The following is a 12,963-nucleotide window of genomic DNA, read 5'->3' on the forward strand; positions in this document are numbered from 1 at the left end:
TCATGTCCCAACATTTTTATAATTTATGCTCACCGCTGATGAGTCTTCTTATTTGGTTTATTGTTAACGGCTCAGCAAAGCAATGCTCAATTTTACTCCCTTATAAAGATTGGTTCACATTGGAATGATAGTCACGATGTTGTGCGTGTGGAATTGAAATATTTTTACTAAAATGAGTGTGGCTAAAGTGAATGTGAAATTAAAATAATTTAATTTAAGTTAATCCTGATATTTTTTCTAAAGTTACTAAGTTAACCTATATAGTATTAGCTATCTGCGAGTAAAAGTCCCGTCGAACTCGGTCCAGCCCATTCAGAAATTAACAAAAATAAACTCAGACATTTTTTTGTAAATTAATTTCTTGATGTATATACTGTATATACTTTAATATGCAGTTAATTTGAAATTACAAACAGACGCTTAAATTTTATTTATTTGATTGGATTGTTTACTATTTGTCATAATGCAATATGACATATGTATTTGGCAAATGCACCACAGTGCCAGGCCATTACAAAAGAAAAAAAATACATATTTAGTTACCATGACAGCTGTTAAATCTACCGTCGATACGGTAAGTAAACAACAAACGCAATTTTATCAGATTGCAAAACCGATAATGTCGCCTTTTGTACACCGCTTATTATTTAAATAATCATTTGTGGAATAATAGTATTTATTTATAACGTTATACGCTGGCGGGGCACCAGTGGAGGATGATAAAATGAACATGAAATTAAGTTAGTTAGCTATCTATATATAGCTATTATAATGATAGTTTCCAGAGGAAACCTGACATGGTGCATTGTTAGTTACTAGGTCAAGATTCCACATAAGGGGGGAAGGGGATTGTTACCAATGTCAGGTCGACCTCCACGCGGTTCTCCCTGGAAACCATCGTGATAAATTCCAGGTATATTTATCACGTTGGGCTAACTGATCTGACTTCATGTCTCACATCCTGTCATCCTCCACTGGTGCCCCGCCAGCGTAAACCGTCAGCGCAGGCGGGCGCACCATTCCATTATCATCCTCTAAAAAAAAACTGCCCACAACTAACAATCCCTTGCCCAGAGCTATTATTTAGCTACATTATTTTTTAAAATAAAAGGAAATACTTGATAAGCAAGAATATCACTTCATAATATGTACAGCCTAATAAGAAGCGAAAAGGAAAAATACAAAAGTATTCTATCACTGCTCTATAAACTTTATTTATAGTCTTGTACGTAACAGTTCCGACTCTGAGTGATCAGTTTAGTTTGCAGCTCTTTTGAACATGAATAGTTCATTCGAATCGAATGTGCCTCAGAAGTTGTAACGCAAACCGCAGTTGCAACAAGAACATAGTGTTTTATAGATTTAATATGAAATTAATTATGTTAAAACTGTCCAACTAATATAATGTAATTGTGACATTGCAGCCTCGTTCATTCCTGGGCGTAAGTTTTACTCTTCAGCATTTTTTTGGGCTGTGCTGATTTTTTGTGTTTGTTGGTCGCTCTAATAAATAAAAAAACATGATAACTAAATTTAAGATTATAAAATAGAGCGAAGACTGCTAAGTTTCTGTAGTCTCGTCCTTGCCTTACCTGTTATTTAGAAGAGACTAGAACTAGTGTACTTATGTCTGGGAGCTATGAGCCTTCCCACTTTTATCTACTAACTGCTCACTTTTGAACTAGTTCATTCATAAACTACACAAGCCTATATTGCCGCAAAGGTCGTGATATGATAACAAAATGTAAGCATGTTTATAAAATAGATAAGGGAAATTATTATACCACTATATCAGTATATATGTTACTATAAATAAGTGAAATTCAGTCGTGTAAGCACTATCTTGTAATAAACGTCTATCGTAATAAATAAGAAATGTTAAAAAACAGTTTCTACGTATATGGTACAGGTGAATGTAGAGTGCCAGCAAATTTGAATTTCGGTGATTATTTCCTGAAGAGAGCCTGGGAATATAAGGATAAACCTGCTCTAGTAAGTTGGCCAGATTTCTCACAGTTTTAATGGCATAACGGGGCCAAACGAGTTTGCGGCTCACCTGATGGTAAGTGATTACCGCCGCCCATGAGCACCCGCAACACCAGCAGAAAAATAACAGATGACTTAAATGCATTATTAATTATAAAGTAATAGGATTAGGTTCAAAAACAATTATTGACCACCTCTTGAACAAAATTATATCAGTTCAGTTGGGAAAATATTAGCTTTCAAATAAATATAGCTTTATCCAAACGTTTCTATAAAAATATTCGATTTTCGAAATTCGATAAAGGTTCTGAAATAATAAGTTTACACATCAAAAATACAGTCCAGTTGAGCCTCTCCTTAAAATTCTGGTTTTAAAGTTGTTTGAAAGAAAATAAAAACGATTGGAAATCTCTTATAATCGTAGATGTAGAAACAAAAACCAGTAATTATGTTTTGAAAGTATTTTCAAAAACAAAGTTTTTATGTAGGTATTAGGTTAGTATATATTAGTTCTCTAGTACCTATAGACTTGCAAAGTTTTTGATTAATAGATGGCGCTGCATGATATTTTTTTAATTAGATAGATAGATAAATTCCTTATTCACAATTACAGACACATAACATACATGAGATATAGAAAAACACGAATTAATAAAAGAAATGTAGGTGGCTTTATGTGCCGCAAAAGTGAAAAGGTAGCCAACTCAGCATAATGCTACAGATAACTCTGCAGCGCTGATATTCTGATATACTTATACTATACTTATTACTAAAAAAAAATTACATAAATATTAAACATCGAGGTCTTTATCAAAATATATAAAGTATGAATAAACTGTAAATAATGTGATGAATTATGTTATTAAACTACTTATACTACATAAATACTATAACAAGGATTACACATATATTGATATGGTGAAAGGCTCCGCGAGACTGATGATGACGAAGATGATGCAAGACAATGCTTGCGGACTAAGTTGGGTAATAAAGCTTCGCAGATACGGGACCTCCTAAGGGATTAAAGTAATTTGTTCTGTTAGATGTTTTTTTAGTTGTTTTTTAAAATTAAATATATTATTTCTTTAAAAATTATGATTATAATATAAAGACAGATTTGGGTTGACCTAGAAAGCTCAGTAAAACCTGTATCAGGTACATCCTGCATATCCATGGCCAGTACCCCTTTTTTTTTAAATTCATTATTATTAAATAGATAAATGGCTCCACTCACGAAGTATACACTTTTGGTGAATTACTACAAGATTCTATGAATGTCGCCGTCTCACTCACACATATAGGCGTCAGGAAGGGAGACGTGGTTGCTATATGCACTGAGACCAAAATCGAGTACTGGAGTGCTGTAATCGGTACAGTATATACCGGGGCTGTGTTAACTGCTATTAATCCTACATATACTGCAGGTAAATATATAGCTTGTACTATATATATACGTATAATTAGTAAAAATGACGGAATATTACCACTTTTTGTATTTATTTACTGAGTTCCCGATATTTCGGCAGTGTTTCAACCGTCATGATCGCGGGTAAAATATATATTGATCATATATTTTTTATGATTAATAGTTGTCCCAGCAAGGGTTGATAATTTAATATTTGATTATTAATTAATATCGCTATTAAAAAATAGGGTTTGGTGATAGAAGGGTATTCACCCTTCAACAAGAAACTCAGCTCGTATTCTTTTAAAATATTGTTTACAATACAGATTATAAATTTGGGGTTATTTTTTTTATCAAATATATTACCATTCGGTTATCCAGATTCAACCATTACAAAAATTTACTAATTTAAACAATTACATTCATTTTCAGGCGAATTAAAACATATCTTATCAATATCAGAACCTAGATACATGTTCTGTTCACCATCATACTATGAAAAACAAGAAAAAACACTGAAATCAATCGCCTACTTGAAGAAGATAATTCTATTCGGTGATACAGGTCCTAGTGATGTGCTACTTTTTAAAGATTTAGTTTTACCGATAAGTAGTGATGTGAAATCGGACCTTATTGTTACCAATCGACTAATAAGGAATGTCAAATATGAGGAGTTCCAACCAGTGGATGTTAATGGACATGAAGACGTTCTGTTCATATTATATTCTTCTGGTACCACGGGATTACCTAAAGGAGTTATGCTGACACATCTAAATGTCCTTACAAGTTGTTGTTTGTATGATCTTTTTTATGATTGTGCTGTTTTTTGTTGTTTTTATCTCATATATTTACTTATTTAAATTGCTAAACGAATTAAATGATATATATTATTATTTAAATCAAATATTTATTTACAAAGTAACAACATTTAATGATAATTACATCAACGCAGAGCTTCTATTATGGGTTCTAGACAACTGATATAAATATATAGGTACATTTTTTTGTAAACACATGCACAATGTAAATAAAAAACACCCATACCGATACAAACAATCATACTCATGAATACTAATATTAGTATCGTGTGAAGAATCAAACTCGCGACGATCTGAAATAATACGGTGTGCTAAACCGTTAGACCATCGAGGGCGTATTTAACAACATAAGTTAGCACTTACCATTAAGTGTTATGTTTTTTTTAATGGGTACAATGGCGCACGTGCCTTCAATTCCGGTATATGCTGGCGGGGCACCAGTGAAGGATGATAACGTGACCATGAGGTCAGGTCAGTTAACTCATCTTGGCAAATTCACCAGGAATTTATTACGATGGTTTCCGGGGGAACTGTGTGGAGTTACTAGCAATCGCATTCCCGCGGCTGTTATATTGTTTGGCTATTCTATTTGCTATTACTTCTTAGTCTATTTGTTATCATTACATTGTATAAAACAGTCGCTGTTGCTGTCTATCCGTCCCTATGTATGCTTACGGATTTTGAAGCGGTTTTTTTTAAATAGATAGCGTGATTCAAGAGGAAGGTTCATATGTATAATACATGTACACTCGGGCGAAGCCGGCGCGAGTAGCTAGTATAGTATAAAAGACAGTCACTGTTGCTGTCTGTCCGCCCCTATGTAGTATGCTTAAAGCATTAAAACTACGCAACGGATTTTGAGGCGGTATTTTTTAACAGATAGTGTGATTCAAGAGGAAGGTTTATAGGTATAATACATGTACACCCATGTGTAGCTAGTTAGTTATATAAAAAAAGTTTATATTTACAGCCCAAGTGCTCTAGACCCGAAAAGCACGGGACTAATAATAACACCATGGTACCACACAATGGGACTGAATGGCATTCTTGCTGCACTCGTCGTGGGAAGATCTATCGTCTATCTTGCAAAGTTTCAAATGGACCTTTATTTAAGTACTATTGAGAAATATAAGGTCAGTATGACTGTGGTAGACTTTGTAAATGCTTTTCTGCGTTTCACTTATTTTAGCCGCCAAGCTTGCTTTATAAACGATTTGTATGTATATTATGTAACAGTTCTTTTCTCGGACTACTCTAATGCTGTTCACCGCAGCTGGCCTTTATTGCTTCACTGGACGATACTGTCGGATATGTCTTTAGTTTGAGTGAGTGCAGATGGCACTCCAAACCAAAGAAAGGACGTATGGTGCATCTGAAGGCTAATTTCCGCCTAACTGATACGACTTTAGTCTGACGGCACCGCTAGGGGTTCGAACCTCGGTTCAGGCGGTCGTAATTTCGATCTTCGTTTGAATTGGACGGGGGATCAATCGGAGGTGGTGTACCTAAGTATATACAGAAATATGTATGACAGTATTTCTATAATTTGTCTAGTACCACGTTTTACTTAGCGTGGAACTACATGGCATTGTGTGAATTATCCATGTTTAATATTATTATGTCTTGTTTATAATTTTATGTTTATATTTTTGAATAAATTTAAAGTTCTAAACAGCGAAAGTAAACTAATAAAAACCAAGATATTTAAACTAATATTAGAAAGATTAAATATTTTTTTGTTATCAAAGACTTAGCTTCTGTACCTACCATCTCAGGTTCAATCTTAGCATAAATGAATGAATTACAAACATATAAAGGTAGTTTTATGTGCTGCAAAGATCAATCAAAATCCATAAAACATTTATTCATGTAGGTCATTTTAGACTTATTATTATGAAAGTATAATGTTATACCTACTGCCTAGTTCAGTATATAGACTCAATTGAGAAGAACTGGCAATAAACTCAATTGAATAACTTTTATTACAAAGTCTCTTAATTTTTTTAATTTTTTTTTTATCTATTGAGTAGTTTATTAGTGTTTCACGCATAAGCTACTGAATAGATTTTGATATAACTTTATAGTAATATAGCTGTTACATAAGAATAACATAGGCTGTAAATTTTATGCAGGTTAAATGCGGGCAAAAACTGTAAAGTTTTATTATAATCAATTCAGTAGCTTTTGCGTGAAAGAGTAACAAACATCCATACTTACAAACTTTCGTATTTATAATGTTAATAAGATTAAGATTAGGGAGAACAATACATACCGTTGCAGATGAAATGAACGTATATTTGGTTTCTTTCAGATAAGCCAATTGACTGTAGTACCACCGGTTCTTGTGGCGGTTTGCAAAACAGAATCCCAATACGATCTGAGTTCTGTGCAAGTTATGTATTCTGGTGGTGCACCGCTGCAGAATGACACCTTGAGCATTGTGAAAACGAAGTAAGATTTAAGACATTATTCAATTATACAATATAATTTTTTTTTCGTTAATATCTATTTCCTATCTTTTGTTACGTTCACTCTCTGTTTTCACTTTTTCATTGTCAGACTATGTTATATGATATGTATATGGTATATTTGATTTATGTATTTTATTTCATATTTATTTATAGATTGATATATATTATATGTATATGTGTTTACATGTATTTACTTTTACTATATGTGTAATTTTTTTTAACCTATTGTTTTTTATTGAATATATTTGCGCCGTCTGTGTTAATTATCTAGTGGCGCTGTGTTTTGTCCTGAGTTATAATTTACATAAAAAACAACCAGACATATATAGTAATTATGAATACAAATGTTTCTATCCTATGAGAATCGAACTGGCGACCATTGATATTAAGGCGGTGTACTAAACGGCTATGTACATATGTATTTGTATCTAAGTATTTATATCAGTTGTCTAGTATCCATAACACAAGCTCTACTTAGCTTGGGATTACATGACATTGTGTGAATTGTCCATAAAAATTATATATATTGTTCAAAATCTACCCTGTAACATCGTAAGCACAGATTATTATATTAGAGTCCGTTAGTTTCTGTTCCCGCATCTTTCCTTCCCCTCCCTTACCCAGTAACAAACGGACCGTACAGTGGCCTTGACGCGCGCGCGCATTGTGTTGTGAATTAAAATAAATTAGAACTGTGTTAACCTACTGTGAAACCTACTGTGAAGCTGGAAAGCTAGCGAAGATACCTTCGAGACCCTGAAGCCCAAGAAATCCGCAGAACCATAAAGGTAAATGACTGACGCTTCCCTAACATTTTGGTAGCAGAGTAGTTTCCCAAACATATATATATATATATATATTTATATATATATACATATATATATTTTTCCTAATGTCTATTTTCAGGTTTCCAAATCTAATAGGCGTAATTCAAGGATACGGTATGACTGAAGCTACTGTGGCTGTAACCAGGACCTTGTACAGTCAGGCCAGCAAAGCTAAAGCTGGCAGTGTGGGAAAGGTAGTCCCTAGTACAGTCGCCAAGGTAAATCATCTATATAAATATTATACTAGTGGTTGCGTAACATGGATGAATGAAAGAGAAAAACATATTACGCCGACCACAAATAAAGGGGATAAGGAAGAAACGGATGATGGCTAGTGGTCGCGTAGTGGTCGAAATTCGACCATAATTAATTTAAATTCCAAGTTCGAGCATTATTAAGGTGATATTGTCAAAGAATATTCTGTAATCACAGGTATTGGCAGTCGAACAAGCAATAAACAAAAGAGTATACATATATATATATATATATGCGACAATAGATAGTATTATATATATGCGACTGTGTGTGTAACACATGGTAGTATGTGGAATATTTTTTTTTATCGATTTAATGTATTTTTATGTATAATTAAAAAAACATAGCATTCTGCACTCCTTCTCTATATCTATACTAATATATAGATATAGAGAAGGAGTGTATATATCTATACTACAATAAAGCTGACGAGGTGGTTTGTTTGTTTGAATGCGCTAATTTCAGGAACTACGTTACTACTAGTTCGAATTGAAAAATTATTTTTGTGTTGGATAGTCCGTTTATTAAGGAAGGCTTTAAGTTATATAACATTACGCTACGACCAATAGAAAAATGTTGCAACGCTGATAGTGTTTTTGATAACCACGCGAAAGAAGTCTCGAGCACAGCTAGTAAACTACAAGTGTGCGAAATATCATATTCCTCGTTCACGCAATTTTCGTAAAAACGGTTACGTAGTTTTGCTTCACGTACTAACATAACATCTTATCTATGTACCTATAATAAAAATAGATCTATGACATATTTACATAAGTAACATTACGGATCTATTATTTACATATGTATTAGATAGTCATTATGAAGTAATTACACATATCTGAAGAAAACATGTGCGTTTATAAATTCTAACTACGAAAGAAGTAATAGATATACGGCATTAGAAATATATCTTAGTATTTTTATAATGGCTGGCTCCGTCATACTCATGAACGGGTGCTGCTTATAGGGACTGATCTGTTAGAGTTACGGACACAGATTATTTGTTTTTGACAAAATTGCAATAAAATATGCTGGTGGTCACACTATTCTGCCAAATTTAAATTTAATAATGAATGTATTATTGTAAACATGTGCAAGCTTATGTAAAAAGAGTTCAAGCTGAGTGTCTTGTCATTTTTTTTCAGACTACTCTAATGCTGTTGGCCGCAGTTGCTTTACAGCTTTACCGGACGTTAGGAGGCGAGTGCAGATAGCACTCCAAACCCGCGGAAGGACTTATGGAGCGGCTGAAGGCCAACTCCTGCCTGACGGATACGACTTTAGTCTGAGGGCACCACTAGGGGTTCGAACCTCGGCTCTGGCCGTCGTAACATCGATCCCCGTTTGAATTGGATGGAGGATCGATTGGAGGTGTGGAGCGCACGGGCGCGCGCAGGCGCCCGGTTGAATGCGCGATATTGTGTGTTTGAGGTCGTCGTCTTCACCGGCGAAGACGGTGTCGTGTTTGTGTGTAAAAGTGTGGTCGGGACGGTGTGTCTTGTCACTTCTTCTCATTTCGAAAGCACTCCGAACTGATAGTAGATTTGACATGTCATGAGAGTCTGTAATAGACCTACATGAATAAAGATATTGTAGCCCGGTGGTTATTCTCATCACTGTAGCGTTATATATGTTGTGATGAGGTGGCGCTACATAATTTATTATTTATTGTAGTATGTAGGTAGTGAGTATACCGGTAAAATGATTGAACGATTTATTGTACATTATTAAGTTTATTGGTAGTGTGCTATATGGCTTATTAATAACGCGTACAGTCGATGAGGAGTCGGGACGTAGACTAATTTTACACTTAACTTAAATCTATGTTAGTGGGGATGTAAACTAATCGAAGGGTCTCAAGTGTCGACACAAATATTACAAGTGTAGGCACAATATTTTGATTTAATTATAGATTTGTAGACGTCACTTATTGGTGAAAAGAAAACAACATCACTAAATAAATAATCTACAGAAAGCCATCTATTATTTTATTAATAAACTATTAGATAGATAGATAAAAAAATAATATTTGCAGTTTCAGCAAATTTACTAATTCAATAAATACATACCCATTTATTTCGCCAGGTCGTGGATATTGAAACCCGAAAGCCCCTAGGTCCAAACCAACACGGCGAACTTTGCTTTAAAGGACCACAAATCATGAAGGGTTATATTGGCAAGGACAGGAGGGATGATTGTGATGATGAAGGCTTCTTCAAAACTGGTGATATCGGTTATTACGATGAAGATCATTATTTCTTTATCGTTGATCGGCTCAAGGAATTAATTAAGTACAAAGCGTATCAGGTAATTATTGCTGTTAATGTTAACATACATTGTTACAATACCAATTTATTGAACACATTTTTTTTATTTAATGGATACTGTATGGAACATATTAGAGATCACAAATTTTAAGACGGAGAGAGCCTGGAGATCTGTATTACAGGTTTCGACCTAGTTCAGTTCAGTTCAGTTCCAGACTCTCATAAGTAACTTGTATCCAATTAATTAGTACAATTCAATGTAGAAACTTGACGTTACTGATATTAATAGTGTTGACACTAGGCTCCCAAGCTAAATTAGAACCCTATACAATGCCAGATGATACTCGTTCAGAGGCGAAACACGTGTCGCAATATGGTTGTAGACTTGTAATGGTCAAATAGTTTAACAGTAAAAAATAACAATCATCTATAGGATATGTTATGGGAATGGGTATAAAAATTTACAATAATGATGCCAAAGGATATAGTGGAATTTAAATAAATTCAAAACATCCGTTAAATCATTAAGACTATTACTTACTTAACGATTACTAAATGACAAACGTGCATGACAATAGTTCTTCATGCACGGAATTTTCATTTAATGTTAGACATAGACACCTACAAAGTAAATAAACTGGCTTTTTAGAAAAAAAGAAATTCAGTTGAGATTCTTGCCAGTTCTTCTGAATTGAATCTGTATACTGAACTGGACGACAGAGAAAACATATACCTACCTACAAACAGTTTGACGTGCATAAGTAACTAAAATTTTATAATTTTTGATTTGATTTGGTTACATTAGTGAATAGGACTCTATTCCACGATTTATTTAGTAGAGTATATTTTCTTCTATTAGGTCCCTCCAGCGGAGATAGAAGCTCTTCTATTGCAACACGAGGCAATATTGGATGCTTGTGTGGTGGGCCTGAAGAACAAAGAGTCAGGGGAGGTACCACTAGCATTCGTGGTGAAACAGCCGGGGAAGGTTGTCACAGAGAAGGAGATACAGTCATTCGTTGCTGAAAGGGTTGGTAGAAAATTAATCCTTATATAATAATAATAATAACCCGGGGACAATTCACACAGCGCCATCTAGTCTCGAGCTAAGCTGAGCTTGTGTTATGGTTACTACTAGACATCAGAGTAGACGGGTTTTTTTTGTAAATTCATACATAATAAACATAGAAAAATGAAGGGATTGTTAGTAACGTGGGCTGTTGGTAGCTATCTACCATGTCAGGTTGATTTCCATCCATCCATCAAGATATTTTTCTTATGATATTGTTGTAGGAGATATTCAGTGATTTTAGAAGAAAAAATCTAATCCATCACATTTAATATGTAATACATAAGAAAGTAATACCTAAGTATTCCTAGTTAATTTTAAACTTTCCTGTTTAATATACATTATTTAAATTATTAACACGAATATTCGTGTTAAGACCCGGTTAATAATTCCTAAGTATTCCTGTTGCTAAGTAACAGTTGATGTGTAACGTGCAACTGATTTATATCGAGAATAAATTATATTTGGTACTCTATATAATCCACTGAATATCTTCACCAATTGTCACGTTGCGCTAAAGGAAAAAAACGTTGCGCTAAAACGTAGACCGTAGCGCGGACGAGTGTACCATTCTATTATCATGTAATAAAGTTACATAAAAAAGTTGTAATGGTAAAACATATACAATATACATGGAAAACACCCAGACTATGGAATATACATGATAAACAATCATACTCATGAATACAAATGTTTTCTTCCAGTTATCGAATCCGAAACATCTTCGTGGAGGAGTTCGATTTGTATCCGAAATACCCAAGAACCCCAGTGGCAAGATACTGAGAAAGGAGTTACGTAAAATGGTATCCAAAGTTACCAGCAAACTGTGATTCATATACATATGTACATATATATTAATATATATGCGAATAAATAAAATTGAAATATCTGATTGTAATTTCAAATTAACACCTTTTCATTAAATGCATATAAATGTATATACGGTAAATATTATAAAAACTTTTTTGCTAATGACTGAAAAAGCTATCCCGATTTTCAGGGGACTTTCACTCGCTGATAGCTAATGGTTAATTTCACGCAGACGAAGTATCGTAGCTCATAATATATGAAACTACATATACTGAAACTAAACTTAAAAACGCACATATATGCTTTTGTTACATTTATTTATTTATACATTTGTTACCTCAATACACTAAAATTAAAAGTAAAATAAAAAAATTGGTATAAGTGAATAATAATAATTAAAACTCGGGAATTCACACAACGACATCTAGTATTATCCCATATTATACATAGAAAACACCCAGACCGATAAATAATTATACTTATAAATCCAAATGTTTATAGCATGTGAGGAATCGAACCCATCGACCTTCAAAAGTAAGATAGTATACTAAACCATCCGTGGTCGTCAAGAGATAACAACATATTATTCTATGACGAGAGAAGAAGAAGAAGGTTAGAAAGAGGCGGCCTCATCGCTAAAAAACGATAAATTCCAGACAACCTAAGGACTACGTTATTGCTTGAATGGATAATAACTCATTTAAATGATAAAGGGTTAAAGTGCAAACTCGACTCGAATTCTAATTAACATTATTAACATAGCTTTATTACGTATTAGTATGTAATAATATGTTATCTGTGGTATTAGGTACGAATGAAACAATATTATATTAAACCTGGACCATTCACACAGCGCCATCTAGTTTTAAGCTAAGCAGCTAACAATGAACCATGTCAGGTTGACCTCCCGCAGTTCCCCCTCATTCCCCGTCGTGGTAAATTGCCATTTGCTACGAGCTAACTGACGACCTGGCCTCATGTTCATCTGATCAATATCCACTGGTGCCCCGTCAGCTAAAACGTTAGCGTAGACAGGTGCACCATTCCATTATCAT

General features: G+C 34.0%; 1 protein-coding gene across 1 annotated transcript; it reads left to right on the forward strand.

Annotated features, from left to right (window-relative positions):
• The first annotated feature begins 1,816 nt into the window (after positions 1 to 1,816).
• On the forward strand, positions 1,817 to 11,949 carry LOC131855351 (uncharacterized). Its single transcript, XM_059206605.1, has 9 exons — positions 1,817 to 1,992; positions 3,203 to 3,410; positions 3,824 to 4,187; positions 5,180 to 5,342; positions 6,521 to 6,660; positions 7,587 to 7,725; positions 9,848 to 10,069; positions 10,889 to 11,059; positions 11,803 to 11,949. The coding sequence occupies exons 1-9, from the start codon at positions 1,876 to 1,878 to the stop codon at positions 11,926 to 11,928; spliced, it is 1,650 nt and encodes a 549-aa protein (XP_059062588.1). The 5' UTR covers positions 1,817 to 1,875; the 3' UTR covers positions 11,929 to 11,949.
• Positions 11,950 to 12,963: the final 1,014 nt, after the last annotated feature.

The sequence above is a fragment of the Achroia grisella genome, unplaced genomic scaffold (assembly GCF_030625045.1).
Source record: "Achroia grisella isolate CSIRO2021 unplaced genomic scaffold, CSIRO_AGI_Agris_v1 utg1360, whole genome shotgun sequence".
Classification (NCBI taxonomy): domain Eukaryota; kingdom Metazoa; phylum Arthropoda; class Insecta; order Lepidoptera; family Pyralidae; genus Achroia; species Achroia grisella.